The sequence below is a fragment of the Tetrao urogallus genome (assembly GCF_951394365.1).
Source record: "Tetrao urogallus genome assembly, chromosome: 2".
Lineage (NCBI taxonomy): Eukaryota > Metazoa > Chordata > Aves > Galliformes > Phasianidae > Tetrao > Tetrao urogallus.
Genome location: NC_136814.1, coordinates 57,899,275 through 57,926,943, shown reverse-complemented (window position 1 = coordinate 57,926,943; position 27,669 = coordinate 57,899,275). Strand labels below are relative to the sequence as shown.

Genomic DNA, 27,669 nt, shown 5'->3' with positions numbered 1-27,669 from the left:
CTGAGACAGTCACTTGTGATATGTCTTGTTACACTGCCAGGTCATTTCTCTCTTCAGGCTCCTTAAATATCACCTGTCCAAGTTGACAATACATCTCTCAAATGATGACATTATGCTTTGTCCCTTGCTAAATAGCTAAACACTCACTTTACAAAGCACAAAAAGTTACACTTTTCTTGCAGAAATTAAAACACTACAGGGTAAGCATTATGCTAGTGCTGTGCTTCCTCACTGCCAGATGCACAGGAATGCTCAGCCTCCTCCATCCAAGAGTCTCTCACTTAGCAGCCCTTCTTTGTGGCCTACTTTATGCTCTTATTCCTCATAAAGACTACACCTGGAAAGGTTAAATTCAAAAGGGTGGGTTGATATATTAAAATTTTAAACAAACAAGCAAGAGAACATATAATAACCTTCACAGACTTTTAAATACCATCATTCTGACCAAGAGGAACTTACTATTACAGAAGGTGCACTGCTTTGAGTAACTGATTTTTTTCACACCAACAATTATTCTGTGCAGAAGACAACTCAGCAAATTGCAGACCTTCAACACCAGAGACAAAAGAGTTTCTTCCAGGAGCTGGCAGAGCTATACTTAACCTCACTACAAGCCCTACACAAGACTGAGTAAGGCAAAGGATGAAACAAGGAAAGAAGGATGGCAGGGGTAACAGGAGTGATTCAAAAACAGATTTTCTGTATCTAAGCTTGAAACACAATATTATAAAGGCAGTAAGTGCTTTCTGTTGTTTGCTTGTTTTCATAGCTGTTCCTTATTACAACGGCTGCAAATTTGTTTCTAACCCTGGGTAATTGTCTAGCATAGGCCAAAGGAAGCATGCCCAGTACCTGAGAGCTGTTCAACAGGGCTACAGGTACAGGATGGCTGCTTTTCAGAGGCTGAAAAAGCATACGCATATTTACACTGAGAGAACAGATGGAATCTACAGTAGATTAATGTAGGTGAATGAAGCATGTAACGGGAACTCCTGACATTTTCTGATTTATGCCTATCCATAAGGCAGATTTTCAGACTGAATCCAACAGAGTGAACAGCTTCCATCACAGCACCTGATTGGTGTGTGCTGCAGTATCTCAGCTGGAACTCCACACCTTGGAATCAAAAGCAAATGTATTTTCAAGAGATCTTTAAATCACCTAGAGTCAGACTCAGAACTCTCACCTTAAACTTGCAAATCCCTTCTTAAACACTGAGGCAGTAAGCTGATTTGTGAGGGCAATATTGAAGCATGGTAGCACTTCTGTGCCTGCTGTGGGAATCAGATCAAATTATCACAGGGAAAAAAAAGTAAGTTTGAGAAGTGACTTTATTTAAAGCACGCAATAACTAGTAAATTCAGGACTAAATAATTCACAGTAACACATAAAGATCATGGGTATGTATGCTTGTTGATTTCTATATAATGTTACTGTTGTGAACATTTTTTCCCCTCATTCTATAAACAACAGGTATCTGCTCTGAATATGCCCAGCGGTGAAGTGACAATGAAAAATGTCAACCATCTGAACTTGTCTTTCAAATACGCAGGCACTATCATTCCCTACCCATTATTTGTTATATCTGAAAATCTTTTTTTCTCTTTTTTTTTCTGCATAGATTCTTACACACTGGATGATCTATGAGCTTTCTTACGAGCACATAACACTATGGGAAAAACTTCTAGGACATATTATTCCTTCTCTCATCCATTCCTTAAGACAGAAGCATTGGTGATTTTACCTCTAACTTTAAAATGTGCTTCAAAGCTGAAGGGAAGGCCTGGGAGGGTTTCCAAAAAGCTGAGAGATACAGAAAGAAAACATGGCAATGGTAAGCTAAGAAGTCTTAGAGGTGAAGAGGCATACACACACATAAACATAAGGAATATTCTCAGCTAGCAGGATCCTTAATTACGGCCATTCAGGGAGTAACACAGACGTGATAGAACTGCCAAAAACATATATATATATATATACGGCATAAATTGATCTCTACTAATTTCTATACAATATTATTGTTCCACTTATCACTCACTCCCCACTGCATCCCATAATGTATTCAGTGAAAATCAAGAGTGGATTGGGCATGGACAGACATGGACAGACAGAGAAATGTCGGTTACACTAAGAACAAAATGTAGAGCTCTTTATTGTCATGGAGGTTCTCTTCCACCACAAGACCAGAAAGTTGCAACAGTAAGAAAAAAATTCACTGAATGAACAAGAATTTATTCTCCATATTATTAACCTCTGTTATACTAAAATCCAATCACATTACTTATCTGTGGAAAGCGTAGGTCTCACTGCAACAAACACAATAAAATTAAGAGAAGTGTTTGCTCTGAAAAAATCACAGGGTAAATGAACTTAACAGAAATTGCTGGCGAAACATTCATTTTGAGCCCATTTTCCAAACAGCACTGAGACACAATGTCAAAGGTGACAAAATAGCCACAAACAGAAAGCACATTTCTAGAATTACAGTCCAGAGCTATCTTCTAAAGCTGTTACTTTTAAGGAAATGTACTGCAACTGTAATAGTTTACTTTTTTATAATCATTTGAAGTGCTACAAGTTGCAAACTGGGAGTGCAGCGCATGGTGTTTCCAGAGGGTGCTCATACTCTTGACACTTCAGCCTAATTGGTAGAATTCATTTGATACACAAAAAAGTGCATGATGTCAAGTGTATTTCTACCAATCCCTCATGTTGAACATGATTCTATGAAATAAAGGTAACAAACTGAAAAAATTTGAGCTCGAGGTACTCTGAGTATTTGAGATGTTTAATTATCTGAGTGCATTTTACCATTTCCAACAGAAATTAAATAGTTTTCAGCAATTAATATTGACCAGAAAAGCAAAATGCACAAAATGAAATAGTTTGAAAAAGTAAAATGAGATGAAACACTCTAATATACAAATGAAATTGTATGCAGTTTATTCACTGGGATTGGAGATATCAAACAGAGGAAACTCGAGTACAGATTTCAACCACAAGACTGACCATATTAATTCTAATAATAATATTAATTAAAAATTAAAATAATAATAATAATATTAATTCTGGTCACATCACACCTCTTTAACAACAAGATTTTCTTTCAGGAATCCAGTTTTCTGCCAGAATTCTTTTCTTTTGGTTTCCCAATTCTCCTGAAAATAAGCTCTTGTGTAATTTGTGTAACACTGTAATTTGATTCTATAGAACAGGACACTGCACAGACTGGGGGAGATAGACATGGAAAATGGGGGCTAAAGGGAAACTAGTGAAGTAGTAAATTTGAAAGTAATTTCAAATGTGTAACTTCAAAAAACTTTAAAATATTTTCTAATATTATGGAAAGAGTGAGATTTTTTTCTCTGGTTTGCACAGCAAAGGACTGGATGAGCTCTTTCAGCAACCATGCCCAGCCAAGAGCCCAGTGCTCAGTGATCCCCAAATCACATCATCCCCTACACAGTGACTGAGCTCTACTTCTCCTACTCTGACATTATGGCCCACTACATTTTTGATATATTACCGCTCACCTTCTTGAATTATAGAATAACAGCACATTAAATCAGTAGCCTAATTTTTTGTTCTTCCTTTCTTTTTAACCACTTATACAAATTTTTTATTATTATTATTATTTTTTATTATTTTTTTTTCCATTTTCCAGCTTATCTTTGTAGGTTACATAGAACTGTTCCTGATAGGAATAGAAATGCTTATTCAATTAATCCATAAAAATGGTTTTAGATACAACAGCTAGTTCTTCTCCATTTGAGTTGATTTTATTTTGATTTCTTAATCAAAATGTTTTTTATCAAATTACAGAAGAACAATATTGCCTTTATTAACCAAATCTGTAATCTAATTTTAAAACAAATCAAGTTATGCTGACAAGATCAGTATTCCATAAACCTGTTGACTATCTCTAACTATATTACATTCTTAATTCTTCATTAATCAGCCCTTGTATTGGCAGTTCCATTATTCTGTTTAGAATTAAGGATGACAAGGTTTTAATTAATTGGGTGATTCTGATCCTTTATGTCAGTTTGTTGAATGTTACTTTTCAAGTCATGGGGAACTTTCCAGGACTGCTCCACATTTATTTACTCTTTTAAACACCAAGCAAAACCAGGTAGTGCTAAGAGTCCTGACGAGCCATTTTAGGATTCTGGACCTACTGGTCACCTCAAGTGCAACTTGACATCATCTACTGCATAATGTGCTCTCAATTGATTATTAAAATGGAAACCATTTCATTATCATTTTATACAAAAGCATCATCTGGTCCAGGCTCCCTTATAGTGCCAGCAGGAAGATTAACTGAGAAATAAAATAAAGAAAATGAAATTCACTCAGTTCTACCTCACATAACCTAGCCTCTAATTAGGAGGAAACAATTATACTGCCTATGCTTGCAGTGAAACTAAACTCAAAAAAAAAAAAAAAAAAAAAAAAAAGAAACCCAAAAAAACGGAACAGGAATTAAATGCAAAATAAAGATCCATCTAGCAGATAAAGCTCAAAGAATCAATGGCATTAAGAAGCAGGGCTTTTGGGAAGTCTGTCCTAGCCTTAAGGAGGATGCTAACCTGAACTTGATCCAGATCTCACATTAGCATGAATAGCATGATATCGCCCCATAATTTTTAAGAAGACAGACCTATGGGGAAAGAACAATGAATGCATCTGGGAAATCCCATCCCTTCCCTCAACACACACTCTGGTACTTCTTTTCAGCACTTCCAAGCTACAACCCATGTTACTCACAGCCTTTCTTACACACTTCAAATTATTCTGCTAATAGTATCAAAATAGCACTGAGAAATAGCATGCTTCCAAAACTGCACATTTAAGTACTGCACTGATCAGAGTAACTCCTGAGATTTCAGTAATTTTTTTCTGCTTAATTTTTAATAGATTGATAAATGAAAGCACAAGAAAAAAAAAAAAAAAGCTGGCCCTATAAAACTGAGCATTAAAAAAAAAAAATTATATTAAGGCACTTGAAAATTCTCGAGCACCATAAAATTAATACTACACTTTAAAAATGTAAAGACCCTAATTATGAAAGCAAACTAAAGTATCAAGCACATTAATTAATCATATTCCAAAAAGATGCTATTTCTTTTTTTTTTTTTTTCCAGTTGAAATTAAAAATCGAAGTTTCAGTTACAGTTCTACAGTTAATAGAAACTTACAGGGTAAGATTAAATTAACCTGCAGTCATGCTCTTTGGGAATGAGCACAGAGCAAAAATCTGTGAACATTAATCCCCAAACTTCAGAGAAGTTTTAATGGTTATCTAGTCTGGGTGCACCCAAAGCATTTTCAAGTGCTGCAATATGAATTATTACCCACATCCACTATTTTACAGCTGCAATTGATGCCATGGATTAACGCACTGCAATACATTTTCTTGCCACAGACAGTGCTCCTCTACAAAGCGTGATCTATTGACTTGTTACTTGCACTTCGGATAAATTGCTAGCCTCCATGCTGCAGCACTTGCTCCATAAAGAGCTGAACAGCCTGAGGTGAAACCAGGGATGGCAGAACCACAGGTAAGAGAAGGCAGCTCAGGCAGAGGCAATGACTGATCCCTTTCTGCTCAGCCAAGGAGAAGCAGTCTGCTCCATCATATGGTTGATGGGCTTCAGTCAGTGAATGAGATTGGTTACCAATACCAGAGTGCACAGGCTGTGACTTGCCAAAGACCAGCATCACTTCTTACAGCAGGCCCTTGACTGGTACTGCCTGCTGGTGGGAACCTCAGAAAGCAGGCAAGAGAGGGCACTGCACCAAACAGTGGCTTTGAGAAGTGGGTGGCCAAGTTACAAGAGCCCACCAACTGAGGTCTGCTACCTCTAATCACAGGTAAAGAGACATAAAACGATCTACTGCTGAATACATCCTATAAAGAACTAACCACGAACAGAAGTCACCTCCCAGAAGAAATCTGGAGAGAATTCAGTAAAACTGCATCTCATTGCACAACCCTGGAAGAAATCTTTCACTTAGTACAGAGAGCTTGCAGCTGCAAATACCAAAAAAGAGATACTAAGCAACACTGAATATAGCAAACACAAAAAGCTGAAAACTAATTTAGCAGAGGTCAGTGCCTGAACTTTCAATTTAATGCCAATTCAACTGAGTCATCAGCATTGCAATCCTTTGAAAAAGCGGATACCATGCTTAATTCGCACAATCTGACAGGAGCTTGGCTAGGCGCTCTGCCTAGTCTCCTGCTAGGTAACTCAGCTGTGCAATAGCCCTTTCTTATGGATATAAGCATCATTAGAATTCTATATGTGGCAATCAGCACAATAAGCAGAGTACAGGTTGAACATGCCAGCTGATGGTCCAAATCAGATAGCTGTTCTACAGGATGCTCTCTGAACAACAAATATGCAATTCTTCATTTCAATTCCAAAAGGAATAAGATTTTGAGTTTCTTTACTCCAAACTTTAAATACTTTTTAAATACTTTTTTTTTTTTTTTTTTAATATTCCATCCTACATCATAGCAAACTGGTAAACCTTTAAAGAGCAGAAGACTGGTGCATTTGGAATCTGCTAGTGAGATCTTCAGTGTTTCCAATTACTAGTTGGCCAAAAGCCCAGAAACAGTCATAAGTGCCAAATACATTTTTAAAAACAACAGCAACTTATAAATATTGGTGTAATGTGGTCACTTCTGCAGTGACAAATGGAAAATATATTTTTTTGAAGTATCACATTTTAGAAGAATGTTCAGCTTGTAAACAGCAGAAATATGAGTAATAAAAATATATAATTAAAGCACTTTGTATTTAGGCTCTACTCTCAGCTGTATTGTAAATCTCTAATAATATTAATTGTGAGGTTAAAAAGTAAGGTTTTGTTTGAAACCTTAAGATAACTGTTCTGCTGTAAAGGTAAATATTCTCTGTCCACTTAACTTCTTTGTTTTTAAATAAATGATTGGGAATTACACATATTTCTGTACTTTTATTAGCTTTGAAAGACTAAAATAAGAATTTAAGATGAACTGCTTCAAGACATAAATGAATAGTCCGTCTTATATGCTCAGAACCTGTCTCTGATGCTGACTGTATCTGGTTTCCCAAATCTACTTCCTCCCATACCACCACACTGAGCTCTCATGCACAGCACACAGCAAAGCTTATAAATCAAGCTTCCTGCCTTGAGCTCTCCACCTTCACCCTAAAAGTGCAGAAGGCCAACAGCCCAGACCTAAGCAGCACTGTATTCCTCCCATATCAGCACAAGTGAATTTTATTCTGCCATGTACCTTTCACTCCCCTCATTCCAAAAATCAAATTGAATTTGCATGGAACAAGAACAACATTTTAATTCTCCAGATGGCCATGAAAAGTCAGTTTGTCAACTGTTTGTTGTTAGTCAACATTGCAGGAGTCTTACTGTTGGGAAAAAAAAAAAAAGCAACAACAACAAAAAAACCCTAAGAAAATAAAAAACAACCCCTTAAGCTTACTTTTGTTTTTCAGTGTTTGCCCACATTTGCAGATGAGCAGTTTGCACTTGCAGCAGGGGGACAGAGAGCAGCCCAGCTCACCAACATTTACCTGCAGATGGATCTCAGAAACATATACTGTGCCCCTGTGTCTGTGAGCTGACTGCTACTGATAGCCAGGGCTATGTGACTGGAAGCTGTTGTGAACAACCATATAATAATAATAACAAGCATCAATATCTATTCCATTTGCAGCTCTGATTAAGCTGCAATCTTGAGTGTAAAGCTTCCTGTCTATCCGTTATTATTTAAAACTTATACATGTAACAGTTTATTATAAACAAAGCATTTGGGAGAGAAAAAAAAAAAAGCACAATAAAAACAGGACTTTCCCCCAACGGCTCTACAATTCTTCACATTTTACGAAAAATCACAGCCTTGCACTGAACTTCTATAGAGCAAGAGTGAGTTATTCTGCTGTGTACATATATTAAGCTCTGGACAGGCTGAACTATTGACCTCCTTTGCTACTAAAACCTCAGTTAATCATAAAGCTGAGCCGTTAGCCGTTACTCAGAAGCAGTAGCAAATGTAACAGAATAACTTACAACTTACAGTTGATAAAGCAGCCTAACTGGACAATTTTAGATTACAACATATTTTCTATAGCTCCCTAAAGGAAAGGCAGGGTATGCAATCACAACTCAGACATACTACTCAACAAACAAACAAACAAACAAATAAATAATGAAAAATCCAACCACTCTCAAAACAAAATAGCCACAGAAAACTACCTTAGAATTACTTGCAATGAAAATGCTACCCTTGCCTTTGGTTTTAGAATGCTTAAGAAGTGAATAATTACAGGAATACCAGCAGGCAAGAGGTGCAGGCATCGTTGCCAGCTTGGGTACACCACGAGATGCAACTGGAAGGATGCAGACTCTAGCATCAGCAGCTCCTGATTATTTCTAAACAGCACACATGGGTACACAATGCTGTGCTCAGCACAAATTTTGTCTGCGCTCAAAAAAATGGAAGAACAAAGACTATACGTGGCTTTTAAGGAGGAGAATGATGGTTTGTTTAACATGTTTTAAGCTCACTTCAATCCTTTAAGGATACTCTTTGTTTGTACATTGTTTTGTACATTTCATTGCTCAGCACTATCTTTAATTGTGGATATAGGACTGCAAACTGACAAAACAGCGTGCAAGTTATCTAGCAAAACACAGCCGTGTAACTTCAGCATAAAGAAATATTACTTCGGAAATTGCAGTTAGATAGACAGGCTTCTGGAAGACTTAACTATTGAAAGAATTATCCCTTCATTAGAAAATCATTTTGTTTGGTATTATTGGAAACAGTCACTAAGTCACTAGGCACTGCTCTTGCCATGAAGAAGATGGAGAGTGATGAGAATACTTAATAATAAACGTGTGTGTCTGATACAGGGATACATACAGTCATTGCTTAAATTGTTTAGAAGTAGGATACATCTCCAGCAAACCACAAGCTAACTGATCAATAATATGTTGTTACCAAATGTCCAGAAATTATAAATACTAAGTGAATTCTGTGGAAAATCATTTTCAATCTTCATTCAAAAATAACACTAATATTTACTTAGGTATTAAATACACAGCAGCAGAATACTAACCCATTCCTATTGATCAGTGTCAGTGAGTTAGCTGTTACTGGTACTAACAACTCATCAGATCAATGTTCACTAATGTGTGCCTTTTAATCTGTATAGAGAGCAGTCAAACTTCATGTTCAAAATTCATTTATTTCTCTCTACTTCACTTGACACTGATCAGACAATCAATTATAATTTGTTTCAGAATTTGAATGAATACCTACACAACTTGTAGAAATACAAAACTGACAAAGAACACAGCGAAAAAAAAGTATTTGTTTGAAAAATAAGTGATCTTGTCAGAAACAAGAATTAGCAATAGTTGAAGAACCTCCAGAAAGAAGACATTGCTGCACAAAATGTCATCTAATATAGCATAGTAAATCACCTGCCAGTCAGAAATACAATATCAGGAGCAGAAGAGATTGCAGTGTTATGCAATTCTGAGCTTTACCTTTTCTTAAAAATCTTCTCTTCAGAAAAGACTTCTTATTTTTGCCTTTTAAGAACAAACTCTCAAAAATAAAACACATATCAGTTTGGACTTGCAATTATCTACAAAAGTCTTGGGAGAGCACCGTGGAAAAGGAACACCTGCCTGCATATTCAAGCCAGGAGAGAAGGCAGCAGGGTGACCCAATGTCTAACCTGATGCCTTGTGTGAGTTGTCCCATGATGCTGGACTCAATGCTCCAGCCTCCACAAACCCCTACTGACTCACCTTCTAACTGAAACTGGTTAATAGTGATAGTTATTCATTTTTGCTTTCCTGGAATAAGAAGAATCCAAATCCATCTTACTTCAGGGTAAACAGTGCAAAATCTTACTGTGACTAAAACAATGTTACTGTGAAAGTTCACATTTTTTAATGGTGGCTTCCCCTTCCCCCTCCCCTTTTCTTTTTTTTTTTATGTGATGCATTTCAGAGAGGATTAAAGTTGAAAATTGAGTCAAAAATTTGTCTCAAGTCAGACTAGATGTTGGTGTCTTACATGCAGGTTTTCAATTTAGGGACTCACAATAAAGCTTCCCCTTAGTTGCTTTTAAAAATATGTCAAGTCTCATGCAAATCATGATCTGCTTTCTTTCCCTTTCTCATTTAAAAGCTCTTGTCTGTCACACACTGAGTAAACGAAATATTTTTCAAGTGCTGGGGAAAAGGAATCCAAACATTTGGGATTTGTTCATCTTGGCTCAAACTCTTTAAGATAGAACATGTTTTCAAATTTCTACTGTTTCAGAAGACTGTCTAAAACAATTCAGTACCATAAATCAATGCCTAACCTTACTTAGATCTGAACAACTGTCATCTTTACTGAGATAGGCAAAAATATCTTTTCACTTCACAGGAAAGAGAGATTAAATTATAAATAAGATCAAAAAAATTAAAAAATGCCTTCAGTTTCATCTTGCTCCAGCTGCAAGCTTATTGGTTAGGGTTAAATGAACAGTGTGCCTCAGCTTCTGACAAGATTCTGCCCAATTTCAAAATAGACTGTCTAATTTTCAAGGGATTCACACGTACTGACCTAGTTGACTTGAAGTATTAGCTTGTGATCTAGACATTGACTCTTCTTCAAGTAAGATAAATGGTCATAAGTGATTAAATGAGAATTTGAATAGCTGTCCATCTGAGGTCTGTGACCAACGTATGAAAAAAACATTTTATCTTACATATGCCTATGTATATATGACAGCTGGAAATCTGCCACTGAACCTCTTATTTCTTGCTACTTTAATTTAGTTTTGAATAGATGGTTATCAGCACCTTCACTAAATCTACTACAGTGTATATTTTCAAAATCTGTAAGGCAGGCCCTATAAATCTTAAGATTAGAAGAAAAACCCTACAATTTAAGTTTCCTTTTATTTACTTCCCAGTCTGATGTTCAAACCTCTAATTTTTCTCCTCTGCAACTATGAGAGGTAGGCATTATCTTTTTTTATGAAAGCTGAGATTAAAATAATTCTAAGTAGCTTTGCAAGGAAGAGCATATAACACAAGTTGGCAGCGCTTAATCTTCTTGGCGCTGGCCGTGCAGAGGCACTCAGAAAAAAAACACAGAAGCAGACTGCAAGACAGCAACATGTGTTTTTAGTGGCAATAGGTCAAAAATGGAGAAGAAAAGGCATTCCTAGTGATATTTGCATGTGTACTTTAGAAACTGTTAGAGATTCTGGCAGACCTTGCACATCTGCTTGGAAGAAAGGTAGTGCAGGACACTACCTTTTTTTGTAAAATCTTATTTGTTTAATAGATAATTTTTCTATGCATGTTCCTTTATATTAAAGTTGATTTACAACGCAAATGAAGGGTGAAAAAAGAGGACAACTGTCCTTTCCAGAAATGATGAGGTCTTTTTTAATTCCATGAAGAGAAGTTTTCTTAGCTTTCTATCATCCCACCTGCTAACCTGCCTCCCATGGTTAGCACTCATCACATCAAGAGAGACAGTGGCCAAGTAAAGCAGTGGATGCAGCATGCTCATATTCAGACAAAATTCGGATTCCTGGACAGTTTAGGATTCTCTCCGTGCTAAAGAATCCTTAGTTTCTGCTACAAGTTAATTAGAAGCTAACAGACCTGCAAAAAACAGAGTTTTTTTGGTTTATCTTTTCTGAGCAGCACTCACCTGCACACTTGGTTCTGGTGATGAGTGGTGGTCCTGGCTGTCCAGTGCCACCTTCACCTGGTCTGGTAAGCAAGACACGAATCTCATATTCAGTATCCGGATCCAAATGCCAGAGTTTGTAGGTTGGGGCATTGACAGCATGGGTTTCAGTCCAGGTCCCAGATGTCATTCGGTACTCTACTTCTTTCAGAATAATGGGTCCATCACCAATAATTGAATTTGCATTGAGCTGAATTAGCAAATAAGTTGGTCCAACGCCCAGCAACTGTGGAGGTGCTATTGGTCGAGGAGGCTCTGTATGGGAGACAATTAAAAAAAAAAAAAAAAAGAAAAAAAATCAGTGATGAAACATTAAGAGGAGGTCTCCTTCCACTGAAAAGCTTCTGAGTCTTGATCTGCAAAGATTTAAAAGCTGAAAGCAAAATCAAGCCAACATCAAGCAAACAAGAGCTGAAGAGGATTTCAGTGGCACACCACAGGTATCTGACCAACATTATGTTTTCCATTTAGAAGTCTCAGATTATTCATATCATTTCCTACAGCAATAATTTGAGTTTTTAAAAAAGAACTGCTATTCTTTTATTGGCAGAAGCCACGTACATACTTTCCTTAAAGAAACGGTTATAATACATACACTAACTCTACACAGAATATTCTTAAAGATCACTATCACTGCAATCACTAGCACTAAAGTCTGCCAGATGCAGTTATGATGAAAGATACAACTACCTACTGCAGGCTTTCAGAATGTTCAGAACCGAGCAAAAGTGCAACCACGTATTTCATTATTTTACTCCAAGATAACTTATTGCTGATTTAGAAAGTCAAACAATAGAACATACGCTGGCTTTTGTTTTCCTCTATTTGAAACACCTTCCACCCCAAAATTTAGACAGTTGCTACGTGAAAAGATAGCAACAGACCTAATGGAGAGTGAAATCTCCCTTACCCTGAGAAATGTATATGTAAAGTAGGACATTGCCTAAGAATGATTTATTTAAAAAAAAAAAAAAAAACAGTCACCAGCAACATGTATTTCCCTGTTAAAATGAATCCACTGATAAACATGGAAGGTTCATCTTCATCCAGATGGCTCATATTTTAACTAATTTGTTTCAGTTAATTAGGCAACAATACTGAATTCAATGCACACAGGGGTTCCACACAGCAGAGACGCAGAACTAACAACATGGCAACTCTGAGCAGGTAAAGGGATCTCATGGTCAGTATATTAGAAAAAAGACAGAGTCCCAGATCCAAAGTTTTCCCTAGGTCTTGGCCCTTCTCACTACCGTTGTCCCTCACCTCTCCAAACAAGAGAGGTTAACATGTGGAAGTATTGCATATATTCTGCCTCCCAGGAATGACCCTACCAATGTCACTTAGAGAGCATGTGAAGAGTGATGATTGAGAAGAACTTGCAGAATGTCTCCCAGCCTTCATTTTCCATCCCACCCTCACTGTATGGTGAAGGTCAAGCTGGGACTCCCAAGTTCCCTAGGTCCAGTAGTGAAGATTCCCTTCAAGACATGACAGTGTATTTACTAACTCTGCAACTGACTGACCTTCCCACATTTCTCAGACATTCTGCCACAGTGATTCCTCTCTTTCAGGCTTTTCTAGACCAGCTGCATACCAACCACTCAGTTTGGAGACAGGGAACTTCAATACACTATAATGGTCACAAGCAGAGATCCTTTTATCCTCTCAGAGTGAAAAGGTGCATCTTCCAAGCTATCTAAATTCCAGCTTCAGGATATAGAAAACCCTAGTAAGTATCACAATTAATTATTTACACGTTTTACTCTGTTTTGGCAAGAAGAGTGCAAATGAACTAATTCAAATCCCTAACTGCATCAAGGCTCAGAAATGCAACTGGGCTTAATGAGGGCAGTTTATTTGCTGTGAAACTAACACATTAAATGTCAAACTAATGAATTCTAAGGTCAGAGTATATTACAGTAGAAAACGTAAATGTTGATGAGCATGAAACACTACCAGCTCCAAGTTATAAACTTCTAAAACATAAAGCTATGTTTGGAAGTATATATTTTGATTAAGAGCACGATTATTACAAATAAAACCTCATATTAATGAAACTAATATACCATTGCATATTAAATTTTTATGTTAAGAGGTAAAGTGTATTCTTATATTTGCATATGCATTTTGTTTTTAAGCTCTTGAGGACAAGGAGACTTATTTATAGTCTCTCCCTGTTCCAATAAATTATGCATGAACTTTAATCAGTTAGCAAATGAACAAGTAATTGTTCTGCAGCATTATTAATATTCTCCATAATACAATATATATCAGAACCAGAGGTGTGGTGCAACCAGAAATCCCAAAAGTACACTAAGTATCAACTGAAGCATGCAATCCCAATATAGTAGATAAACTTTTCTGATGTTACCCAATTAACTTTCTATTAATTGTTCTCATTTGTTATTCCATAACCAGATCCATCAAATGTTTCCCAATTATAATTTCAAATTATATAATTTCCTTTCTAATACACAGCAACCTGAAACTTTTATGGCTTAGAAAATTATCATTAACAACTAAAAGAACGAACAAAGCTATTATTAACATTTTGGTTACCATTTCCATAGCAACTATCACATATATACAATACTACTCTATTCATGAGATTTAAATACAATACACATCCTCACATCCAAACAATGTTGCAGGCTTTTCACTCTAACAATTTAGGTCCATCTAGGAATATACAACACAGTTTCAGAGTGTCTTAAGAAGACAGTCTGTCAAAAATGAAAAGTCTTTTATATGAGGAATGAAAGAAAAAGAAAAAAAAAAAGAGAGATGCATGAGAGAGAACCCCAAGAAAAATCATATTCTCAGAACTTTGGTCTGGTTTCCAAACAACCTACAATCTTAGCTTCAGCCATAACAAGTGAAAAGTTTGGATCAGTGGTAATGCTATAGGAATCTGAGAACTAACAGCTCACCACTGCGTCAGAGTCTGCCCTGCCTTGCTCTAAGCTGGCTGGCTACAGACAGCCACGTGAAAAATGCATTTGGTGGCTTTCAGCCACCCATCCTGGCAGCAAGTTCAGCCATCCTGATGGGCTCCCTCTGCCCTGGCCATGGCAATCAAACCAGAGAATAAGACTCTTTATTTCTGTCAAAAAAACCACACAACTCCTACAGTCATTTCGAGAAGATTTTGAAGTATCTTGACATGTAAGGCACAGAGAATTTCTAGTAAGCAAATTCCACTGAATACAGTTCTGCTTTTTCTGGCCATAAACTTTCTCTGAGAAGTTTTCAAGTTTCTAAACAACCTTATCCAAAACTATATTTTAATCCACAGATGACTTAACTTATAGAATCACCAAGGCTGGAAAAGACCTCCAAGATGACCCAGTACAACCATCCACCTACCATCAATACTGCCCACTAATCACAACTCTGAAGTCCTGACCAGGCTCACTGCCTCTCAGCCCCTCAAACATGGGGTATTACAGGGGTAAGAAAACTCCTGCAGCTTTCCCAGCTGTGTGCAGGTGTCAGAACTCATATAGCGATGGGAAGTGATGGGACAGGAAGCAGTATCCTAACTGCCATAACAAAGTGCCAGGTCCTCTGGTCACAACAACCCCAGGCAACACTATGGGCTTGGGGGCAAAGTGGCTGGAAGACTGTGTGGAAGAAATGGACCTGAGAGTGTTGATCAACACTTGGCTAACCATGAGCCAGCAGTGTGCCCAGGTGGCCAAGAAGGCCAATGGCATCCTAGCTTTTATCAGAAATAGTGTAGCCAGCAGAGCCAGGAAGGTGATCATCCCTCTCAGCTCTGGTGAGGCCACACTTTAAGTACTGCGTTCAGTTTGGGGCCCCTCACTACAAGAAAGACACTGAGAGTCTGGAGCATGTTCAGAGAAGGATAACAAAGATGGTGAGTTGTCAGTAGAATCACTGTTTCAATATGTATTTAAAAAGCAAATGCTGAATAGTTTAACAATGACCCCAACCAGCGTGTTTCATTTTCTCCCTTTGCTAAACCCCAACTTCAGAATCCCTTTTCCAGGGTGACCAGTGTTACTACAATCTTAATTTATAACAATATTTTTAGCCACTGCTTAAAGGGAGTAAAAATGGTGAAATCCCTTCCACTATATCTGCCCCCTAACATCTCTGAAAGACTATACTGAAAGAACACTTGTGCATTTACAACATATGAAAGAAATGAAAGGATTTTTATGCACAGCATTTTGCAGTATTTGGACAGTTCTAGTTTTGACATGAAATGCCCACAGCGAAGTTAATCAAGAATTAAGACTGACATTTCATCAGTACGAAGTTCCCATTCTGCTGAGCTACTAGCAGTACATTATGCTCACATCAGTATGTATGACATTATATATTAAGTGTACTGTGATATTTAGGCACCAATGACTAGAATGAGCATGCAGCATCAACTCCAACTTTAAGCCCTCGTACAGTTAAACAGTTGTGTCATATTCTTAATAAAAAAATGTATGCAAGTAATTACATAATTATTGAGAGAAAAAATAACACAATAAATCACTACTGTTGTTAGTGTATTAACCAATACACAAGTAACATATGCATAGTGCTTTGTTTAATATTATTTACCCAGTCTAGGGGACAACAGCCTTACTAAGTAGCCTTTCAAGTCCAAATATCTCTTAAATTTAAATCAAAGGGAGTTTCATTAGTATTTGAGTTAGAATATATACTGTTAATAATCAGTTCACAGCAGGAAAAAAAAAAAAAAAAGGAGTCCAAGCAAAATCCTACTGATTGTTTCACTTTAGGAAAAACAAAAAAAAGAAAAACTGGCACTGGATGCACGTTTGATGAAATGTTTTTTATTTATATGAGGTTATGCTTCAGTCACAGAAGCCTCTTTCCTTACTCATAGCAGCAGGCTTTGGAGATAGGGAGGAGAAGGCTGAGAATCATGCAGCCAATTCATGTTGCTGATTTTGTTACTGCAACTCCACATCACAGAATCACAGAATCACAGAATCACAGAATCACAGAATCACAGAATCACAGAATCACAGAATCACAGAATTGTAGGGGTTGGAAGGGACCTCCAAAGATCATCGAGTCCAACCCCCTGCCGAAGCAGGTTCCCTACACCAGGTCACACAGGTAGGCATCCAGGCAGGTCTTGAACATCTCCAGAGAAGGAGACTCCACCACCTCCCTGGGCAGCCTGTTCCAGTGCTCCGTCACCCTCACTGTAAAGAAGTTCTTGCGCACATTTGTGCAGAACTTCCTATGCTGCAGTTTCCAGCCGTTTCCCCTTGTCCTGTCTCCACTCACCACTGAAAACAGTCTGGCCTCGCCATTCTGCCCCCCACACCTTAGATATTTATAGACCTGGATCAGGTCCCCTCTCAGTCTTGTCTTCTCAAGGCTGAACAGACCCAGTTCACTCAGCCTTTCCTCATAGGAGAGATGCTCCCATCCCCTTCACCTCCACACATGAATATCTTGTAAGCTTTCCCTGCTCATGCTGGATCTCACATTAGATACTAGGAAGAATTTTTTCTCAGAATGGCTGGGCATTGAGAAAGGCTGCCCAGGGAGGTAGTAGAGTCACCGTCCCTAGAGGTGATGAAGGAAAGTGTAGACGTGGTACTAATGGACATGATTTAGTGGGCAGTATTGGTGGTAGGTGGATGGTTGGTCTAGATGATCTCTGAAGTCTTTTCCAACCTTACTGATTCTATCATTCTATGTGCTGAGTGTGCCTGTGTTCTCATGATGGCATGTTCAGTCTTCTTTGTCAAATACCTTACACAAAGCTATGCAGTTTTAGGACTATGGATATCAACACTTAACCCAATACATAACAGGGATTATAAACATAAAAAGCTGTTTTACTGTTAGAACAAACTATTCTTTTACCATTCATCATCCTTCCTGAAATTAAAATCAGTACACATTAATATATTATAAACTGCCAAGATGTGGGTAAGCCATAAGAACCAAAATTTCTTTCAGAATTTGTCACAATTCAGAGAAATTAACAAATAATCAAATCCAGAAAACCTACAGAAATACAGTTAAAATGAACTCACCAGGGAGTACAGTGCAGATACATCCACAAATGACTCCAGAGTGACTCAGCTCTCACCTAGATCAAACTCCCGACCGTCTTCTAGGGGAATTTCTCACAAAGCTAGTTGAATATGGATGCATACTTTTGGAAGTACACCAGTTATTATTATTATTTCTGTACTGGTTCAGTTTTTTACTTATGCTGACTACATATATTCAGAGCATGATGCTGTACACAAACTCCAAGAGGCCAGGGACCCCAAGGAGCACAGTCCAAGTCAGTCCAAGGTTCCCTGAAGGAGTCAGGGCATGGGCCCAGTGGAGATCCCTGCCTGGCAGGAGCCATCCCCTGCAACAGCTCTGGGTGCTGCAACAAAGCTGGACCAGGAGACCCAGAACCAGCCAAAGAGAGTGAGGAAACAGGCTGCCGTCTCCCTGCAATGGCAACACTGTTCTGATACTCTTCCTGTACTGAACGGTTTTAGGATTTGAACATTTTAAATAACACTGGAAAAATGAAGTGCCTGATGAAGGCAATGAAGGAACATCTGTTTAAATGTTGGAGAAAATGTATGATTTAGCAGAAAGCATTAAGGCAGTCAAATGTTTGCAGGGAAATAAAATTATCCATCTTAAAAGCTGGTTAATCCAACAGGAAGAAAAAAAAAACAAAACAGCAAAGAAAAACCAACAATACAGCCTTTTAACAGTAAGCAGTAACTGTTCAAAAATGGTATTAAACCCTAAATTTAACAGTGAGAATAGCAACCCATGAATAATAACTGGTAATACTGTAGGAAATACTACAGTCTATAAGTGTTTTCAGTGGAGGCTGGATGCCTTCTAGTAAAGCACATGCTAAAATTAAAAACAGAAGACAATGATGATACATAAGGCTCCAAAGACATGCAATTGAATGAAATTATGTGCTTGTTAAGGAGTCACAAAACAAGCTATGAGAAAAAAAGAAACAACCATGGAAAATCTCTGCAGAAACACTGGGTTTCTTTTTATAAAAATAATTCTGCTTGGCATATATTTATTTAATATGACATAGAAATATTTTCATTCAACTTTCCAAAATGGTTAGGAAGTACAGCTCTGCTAAAAATGTCAGAATGTAAGAAAAAAATATTTTGGACTTACACTTAGCTGTAAGTAGTTAGGTCCTTACTGGTATTGTTATCTCACACAGAAGATAAAAAGGCTCAACAACCTACATAACAGTGAGACTGCCCAGCACAATGAGGACACCTCATTAATGAAAACTGAGTACTCTGGTGAGCTGAGATATGACATGTCTGAAAAATGTCAGAATAACTGAGCAGGTGCACAATTAAGACTTCAGCTGCTCTAGTGCTCTTCCTGGATATTGGAGGGGTTGAAGTGAAAGGCAGCTGTCACACTCTCTTTCCCTCAGGAGTTATGCTTCTGGCTTAAACTGTATATCAGGTGCGCTGCCTCAGTTACACTCTGCCACTGCACAGCCTGTGCTTTGGTCCTGCTTCATCCCAAAGGACGCCCAGCTACGGTGGCACCAGCTTCCACCACAGCCATAGTCTGTTCCTGCCTCACCTTTCCGGGCACCCAGGCAGCTCTAGAAGCAAGAGGTCAGCTGCAAGTGGGGGGTAGGCAGGATGCTGCACAGGCTGCAGGTGCAACCAGCTCAAACTATCAGAATAACACACTCAGGTGTTATTTTGCCTGTGCAACTCTTTGTTTTTCCAATTGTCATAAACTTCTTTCTATATCAAGTTTAGCTAATTTTATCATCTGTTTGTTGTTTTTTTTTGCTTTGTATTTTTTTCCTCCCTTATCAAATAGCTTCTACTGCAGAATCTTGGTGTCCTGCAAACAACTTGGAGAAAGCAGTTACCAGTGGGTTTCTGCTGTTTATGCAGGTTAGCAACATCTCTCCCAAAGCACACTGAAGAGGAGACAGAAAAAAAAAAACCTTGATGGCAGATAAGGGGCTTTAACATACTTCAACAATAGCAATACAATAAGATTATGAAGAAATGTTTAGATTTTTAGAGAGAAGTATCCCAAACATCCACGTCCCCCTTTACATTTTTCTGAAGAATAATCAAAAGCTCATTCAAACTTCGCTGCTGTCTTGAACATAGAACCATAGAATGGCTTGGGTTGGAAGGGACCTCAAGGATCATCAAGCTTCAACCCCCTGCCATAGGCAGGGTTACCAGCTGCTAGATCAAGTACTAGGTAAGATTGCCCGGGGCCCCATCTAACCTAGCACTGAACACTATCCTGTGACTGTAAGTGCTGCTAACTACGTGAAGACATTCAAAACAGTTTATGATTCTGCAAGAAAGGCCTTTTTTCAGGTTTTTTTTTTCCTAAATGATACTCACATAGATGCAATCTCTATGACTCTAGAAATATTCCCTATGTAACTTTAAAACTCAATTTATCACAACTGTCCAGTAACACCTGTTGCTCGCCCCAAGGCTGATACACAATTTCTAAAGAAAGTTGGTATTTAATTAAAAGTTATTTGCCAGGAACAAAAGAACTCATTCTAAGCAATAGCTTAGTGACAAGGCATACCAAGTGATTTATCTAACTCACCTATGAGAGTCTTGTACAACCATTTTAATTGTATTTTATTACTTGGAGTAGAAAAACTGAGAAGAATCCATTCTAAACAAGCATTCAAAATAAATATCTATAACACTGTAAGGTTTTGGCTGTTACACAGAGAATCAGTGAGAAAGAAACAACATCAGTGAGAAAGAAACAGTTTTCAGAAACAGAAAACTGAGCAGCAAGCTCTGGGTTAGTGGGGATATTGACATATTTCACTGCAACATCATTTCTGATTTTGAGTCTGTAAATGGGGATACTACGTCATGTGTTTGCCTCAAACTGCTGATTTATCTTTGAGCACCTGCCTAATATATCATGTTTATGTATTAAGTACCACAAAGTCTGCAACTTCATACGGCTGAAATGTATTTAATGCAGCAGTTACTGACCACCTAAAGTGCTGAAACAAGAATTATTTCAACAGTGAAAACTGCTAACTTCTGCATAGTGATTTCATATCCCATGCATCACTGTGCCATTTTATTCACCTTGATTTGAAACACCACTGCATTCATTTTATTATCCTCCTTTAAATAAAGGGAACAGTTGCAGCTTTAGCACTGTCAGCAGAAACTGTAAACAAGGTTAAGTCATGCTCAGCTTACACATAAAAAAGTCCTTCTAAAAACTGGAGCATGTCATCTCGCTACACAACTTTTGAACAGAACACATGCCTATTTATCAAAGGACAGTAGGCTGTGATACCCTAGGAATCAATTAGAACGGTATCACATATTTTGTTAAAAAGACTGCATTGCACTGAAGATATTCATAAAGTACACTGCAAGAAAAATGAATACATGTAAGAAAAGAAAAAGTAATGCCTGCAAAGAGAAGACATTCAAATCTAAAATAAGTAAATAAATAATTCACTCTGTATATGAGTCAGCTATAGCAAAACTCTGATCGGATATCCACAAGTATCACTAATTCCCTTGAGATCTCAGCATTGTGATTATTGTTGGAAAGAAATATTTTATCTACTTTATTGTCAAGAACCAGGAGGTTAAGAACAAAATTGAAGAACTTCTTCAAAATTTGGTACCTCCCAAGCAAGAATTATTTTCAGCTCTAGAAAGCTTTACAACAGGATATTTGTCAATACTGCATTCTGCATGCACAATCATGTCCTGTGAATGAAGAGGAGCATTTCAGTCAATTCAGTGGCAAACAAACAAACAAACAAAAAACCCACAACAACACAAAACCCAACTATCAGGGAGTTGCAATTTAACAGCTCTAGGCCTTTAGCAAATCTAAAATAAAAAAAAGAAACACCCTCACCTAGAATTCCTGGAACTCAATGAAAGCTATCCACTCAACAGCATGAGATTAATGCTAAGTAATAGAAATTACCCACATGCAGCCTAACTGTACTTCTGATATGAGGCAGCACTTCCCTTTCTAATGGTGAGCACTCTGGGCACAGCTGGTGACAGAAATCAACCCCCAAGGACCTGCCCTGCCCTGATCACCCACTCATCCTTCATGGTACATGTTTGCTGAGAAGAATAGCTGACATGGATGAGGCCACCATTTTATCTAATAGTGATTACGGAACCTTTAATTGCATAAAAGATGAGCCACGCATTTCTGACCTTCCAAATCTTCCCCATCTTCTATAATAGAACAGCTCACCTGGCACCTAAAATACCAGGAATATCCTTAGAATTGTTCAGTGCCACTTTTTTCAGGATTTGTATATGGCACTGAGCTGCCTGCAGGCACTTGACCCCACACACCTAGCAACACTTTTGACACACAATCCCACTTCCTATATCGCTGTCTTTAAATCTTCCTATCGCTATTTCACTCATCAAATGCACTTCGTGGAACAATTTTACCATAAGCATTAACTCCAACTTGGACCTTGACATGTGGAGATAGGAGGAGGAAGTAAGAGAAGCAGCACATAAACCATAATACGAAGGCAAAGTAGACCAAGACCTTTAAAAGCGTCCAGGTGACAAAGATGAACTTGAGAACTGTCACTTCAGACTAGTAGGGCACCTGTATCTATGTAACAAGATAAACAGCATCTCCTTTCTCCAAAGTTCTTCCTAAGGGATCCCATTTCTTAGACCTTAAAAGCTTTCTGACAGCACTTCTATACAATCATCAAAGTGAAAATTAATACAATTTAGTATATGGGATACACATTAATGACCTAGAGACTTTCTGTGCTCAGACTGCTCAAGTCAAAAGAAAAAAAAGAGCCCATCACTTTTGAAAAAACATTTATTTACCTTCAGTAAGTTTGCAGATTACACCAAGCTGGGAGGTGGTGTCGATCTGCCTGAGGGTAGGGCGGCCCTCCAGAGGGATTTAGACAGGCTGGACTGCTGGGCTGAGGTGAATGGGATAAGGTTCAACAAGGCCAAGTGTCGGGTCCTGCACTTTGGCCACAACAACCCCATGCAGCGCTATAGGCTTGGGGATGAGTTGCTGGATGAAGAAGAGACATGGGGGTGTTGGTTGATGCTTGGCTGAACATGAGCTGACAGTGTGCCCAGGTGGCCAAGAGGGCCAACGGCATCCTGGCCTGCATTAGAAATAGTGTGGCCAGCAGGAGCAGGGAGGTGATCATCCCCCTCTACTCAGCTCTGGTGAGGCCGCACCTCAAGTACTGTGTTCAGTTTTGGGCTCCTCACTACAGGAAAGACATTGAGGCCCTGGAGCGTGTCCAGAGAAGGGCAACGAAACTGGTGAGGGGTCTGGAGCACAAGTCTTATGAGGAGCAGCTGAGGGAGCTGGGATTGTTCAGTCTGGAGAAGAAGAGGCTCAGGGGAGACCTCATTGCACTCCGCAACCTCCTGAAGAGAGGTTGTGGTGCAGAGGGATTTGGCCTCTTCTCCCAGGCAACAAGCAGGACACGGGGTAATGGCCGCAAGTTGTATCAGAGGAGGTTTAGATTAGACATAAGGAAGAACTTTTTCTCTCAGAGAGTGGTCAGGCACTGGAATGGCTGCCCAGAGAGGTGGTGGAGTCGCCGTCCCTGGCAGTGTTCAAGAGGCATCTGGATGACGTGCTGCGTGATATGGTTTAGTGCTTGTGGTGGCAATGGTGATGAGGAGACAGCTGGACTAGATGATCTTGTAGGTCGCTTCCAACCTTGTGATTCTATGATTTTATGATTTTTTAAGGACTGTATCCTTGCTCAAATCCCTCTACTTCTACTCATAACCTTTTCCAAGACACATTTAGCTGTTCCCACCATAACGTATTCACATTTCTTATCCCAGCATGTCCAAATATTTATCACCAAAAATGCCATAAGGCATTGGAATGACAGAGAAGGGGGATAGTTATAGGAGGCACTGAGACCCCTACCTCGATCTTTGAAACAAGCCAGTAGAAACCAAAGGTGAGCCCCATGGTGATGCCAGTTGTATATTACCTGAAGTCTACGGGAAAGGGCAACAATGCTCCTCTGCTTCCCACCACCAGCATCACTTGCAGTGCCATTCACCTATTTTAAACAGCAGTTTAGATTTAAAGCTGATATTTTGTGAGCAGGGAGGGTACAAAGAGATATCCTGCTTTTTTAAGCCCCTGCAGTAGCTTCCAGTGGATCCACACAAGAGCCAGATAGCAAAGAAGCAGCAGCAGCACAAGTCCAGGTGCTTGGGAGGGAGGAAAAGGACAGTGCAGATACAGGCCACATTTTTGGCAGGTGCTAGCCATTAGATCTGCTCTGCTTAATCATGAAAGCCTCCCTCAGAAAGGGGGGAAGGGACAGGCAACAGGAACCAACATCCTTGCTGCAGCACGTAAACAGATGGGAAGAAATACCTCTGAAATAAAGGGCATAGATAAGAACACAGCTGCACACATCCCCCTTTGCCAAACAAATTTTGACTGTGATTAAAAGCTTGGAAGAGCTTCCTAGAAAAACAGAACAGAATAAAAATCCTTGCTGCTTCTGCATGCTAACAGGAAACACATTGTGATATATGTTTCATTAAAGGAATGAAAGTAGTATACTGATTTATTAAGAGTTTTGATAATGCAGTGTTGTAAAGAAAAATAAAGTTTGTGATAAAACTCTTATTTAGAATTAACAAAAAGAGGTGAGCATCTTACTTATTTCATGAGAACAACTTCAGTCCTGAGAGGTTAAGCAGGGTTGTGGGATCTTTTTTTGCTGGTGCAACAAGAAGAGTGAATATTTGCCTTTGTAAAAGAAAGTAACATACTAGATTAACTGAAATAGCAGTCTTTTGACCTGGAAAGTATTTAGATTGGTTGTACTGGGGCATTTTCATAATCTACCTTTCAGGCTGTGCTGTTGCAGCATTGAAGTTTGAAAAACTATATACTGCCACGTGTGCTGGTGTTGCTGTGAAGAGGACATCCTTCTAATTAAACTGATACTCAGTCAGCAAAACACCAAATTCACTACAAGAAATAAAAGCACAAAATTTAAAGTGAGCATGTGTATTAGATGATTTGGATTATAAAGACACATTTACAGGATTGCTTTTTCAAAGCTTTCCTTGGTTGAAAATATCTTGTTTATCTTCATGTTGCTGCAACAACAATATAGATAAGGAATATAGCAAAACATTAACAATCATTTACTCTGGAAGAACAACTCTTTGAGAATAGACTAGCCACATCCATATTTTGCACCTTATTTGAACTGACTTACAGTGGGGAAAAAAATGACTAGAAATACTATGCACCTTCCTGGTTTTTCATGAAATAACTCACTCAATCTCAGCATAATTGGACACCGAATACGAATCAGATCAAGTGCCTGTAATCTACAACACAACTAATCCATAATACTAGATGTACATTCATAAGCAACTAAGAGATACCCGTACCTTAAGATACAGTTTGCAAACAACTTATGTGCGTATACACACACATTGCTTATATTTTATATCTAACTGTCACAAAAGATTATAGAGAAACTGAACAAAAGTAGCTGTGAAGTTGCACTTAACAAATTGCAGGATTGTGTAAGTTTTAATGGAAAAGGGAGAGCATGTCATTTCTGTTACAAAATTGTAATGTAGATAGATAATAATATGAGATCCCAAATGCCCAAGTAATAGCTATTTACATGAAAGTCTTATGAAAACTATGCCTGTTTTTGTCACCTCTTTGTAGTATTTCACATAAAGTTGGAGATGCTCTAGGAATAAAGATGTTGCGGAACATCACATCATGGCTCCACTGCAGCACTGCCAGTGCCTCTGCACTCATACCTCAGCATGACTGCCTTCCAACAGCACTGCAGGGGAAGTGGTTTTAAATGCCATCTCAACACCTCTTAACTGAGAGATGTAACCTTTAGCATAGGAGTTTGCAGAACTACTCCCTCAGAACAAATGAGTAACGTGACAGCAGAGCATGGAGTGAACTTGGCTCTGGAGTTCAGACAAACTCAGAAATAAAGAACCACAGAGTCACAGAACTGTAGGGGTTGGAAGGGACCTCCAAAGATCATCGAGTCCAACCCCCCTGCCAAGGCAGGTTCCCTACACCAGGTCACACAGGTAGGTGTCCAGGCAGGTCTTGAACATCTCCAGAGAAGGAGACTCCACCACCTCCCTGGGCAGCCTGTTCCAGTGCTCCGTCACACTCACCTCGCACATTTGTGCAGAACTTCCTATGCTGCAGTTTCCGCCTGTTTCCCCTTGTCCTGTCTCCACACACCGCTGAAAAGAGTCTGGCCTCACTACTCTGCCCCCCACACCTTAGATATTTATAGACCTGGATCAGGTCTCCTCTCAGCTTTCTTTTCTCAAGGCTGAACAGACCCAGTTCACTCAGCCTTTCCTCATAGGAGAGATGCTCCAGGCCCTTCACCATCTTTGTGGCCCTCCACTGGACTCTTTCCAAGAGATCCCTGTCTTTTTTGTACTGGGGAGCCCAGAACTGGATGCAGTACTCCAGATGAGGCCTCACCAGGGCAGAGTAGAGGGGGAGGATCACCTCCCTCGACCTGCTGGCCACGCTCTTTTTAATGCACCCCAGAATGCCATTGGACTTTTTGGCCACAAGGGCACACTGCTGGCTCATGGCCAACATGTCATCCACCAGGACACCCAGGTCCCCCTTTGCAGAGCTCCTCTCCAGCAGGTCATCCCCCAACCTGTACCGGTGCATGCAATTATTCCTCCTCAGATGCAAGACTCCACAGTTGCTTTTGTTAAACCTCATCTGGTTTCTTACTGCTCAGCTTTCCAGCCTGTCCAGGTCTCGCTGAATGGCAGCACAGCCTTCAGGTGCGTCAGCCAATCCTCCCAACTTCGTATCACCAGCAAACTTGCTGAGGGTGGCCACTATCCCCTCATCAAGGTCATTGATGAAGGTGTTGAACAAGACTGGACCCTTGAGGAACTCCACATAGTAACAGGTATCCAACCACCAGTGATGAGCCTCTGTGCTCTGCCAGTCAGCCAGTTCTCAACCCACCTCACTGTTCACTCATCTATCCCACACTTCCTCAGCTTTATAAGGATGTTGTTGGAGATAGTATCAAATGCCTTGCTGAAATCAAGGTAGCCTACAACAACTGCTCTCTCCCTATCCACCTCGCCAGTGACAACATTGTAGAAGACTACCAGGTTGGTCAAGCATGACCTCCACCTGGTGAACCCATGCTGACTAATCCTGATGACCTCCTTTTCTTCCAGTTGTCCGGAGATGGCATCCAGCACAAGCTGTTCCATTGCCTTTCCAGGGACAGAGGTGAGGCTGACTGGCCTGTTATTATCTGGATCGTTAGTCTTAGCCTAGAGGCCCCATTTCCAAACAGTTCTGCAAACAACCTACAGTTATCCCTTCCTAACTAGACAAAGCAGAACATACTGAGGAACTCATCACTGCTGAAAGGAATCAGATGCTGAGAGCATCTCAAGGGTACTACAATGTACCATTATGCAGTTTGTTCTCTCTAGAAGTCCTCTTCTGGCCATTTCTTGAGAAGGAAACCCAATTTACTTGGATCCTCAGATGACCCATTAAGACTATGTCTTGTTGTGCCCCCATGTTCTGTTGTTTAAATTCATTTAAATCCAATGTTGGTCAGGACAGAATTTTGATATTGAATGACTAAATTGAAGAGAAGGTTATAAAATACAGGGAGAGAAAACAATCTTTTCTATATGCTGCTCTAATTCACACAACAGAGTATGAACCACAGCTTTAACACCTGAAACAAAATATACCTAATGGTCAAATCAAAAGAAATTTTGCTATCATATTTTTATCTTTCTACATTATCTTATTTTAAAGGT

General features: G+C 39.1%; 1 protein-coding gene across 1 annotated transcript in view; it reads right to left on the bottom strand.

Moving 5' to 3' along the window:
- Positions 1 to 27,669, bottom strand: part of PTPRK (protein tyrosine phosphatase receptor type K) — a gene marked incomplete at both ends in the record, with an annotated part of 369,996 nt that overhangs the window by 119,182 nt on the left and 223,145 nt on the right. Inside the window, one exon of the mRNA XM_079550348.1 lies at positions 11,747 to 12,040. Within this exon, the coding sequence (XP_079406474.1) occupies positions 11,747 to 12,040 (294 nt within the window). The remainder of the gene's footprint in view (positions 1 to 11,746; positions 12,041 to 27,669) is intronic.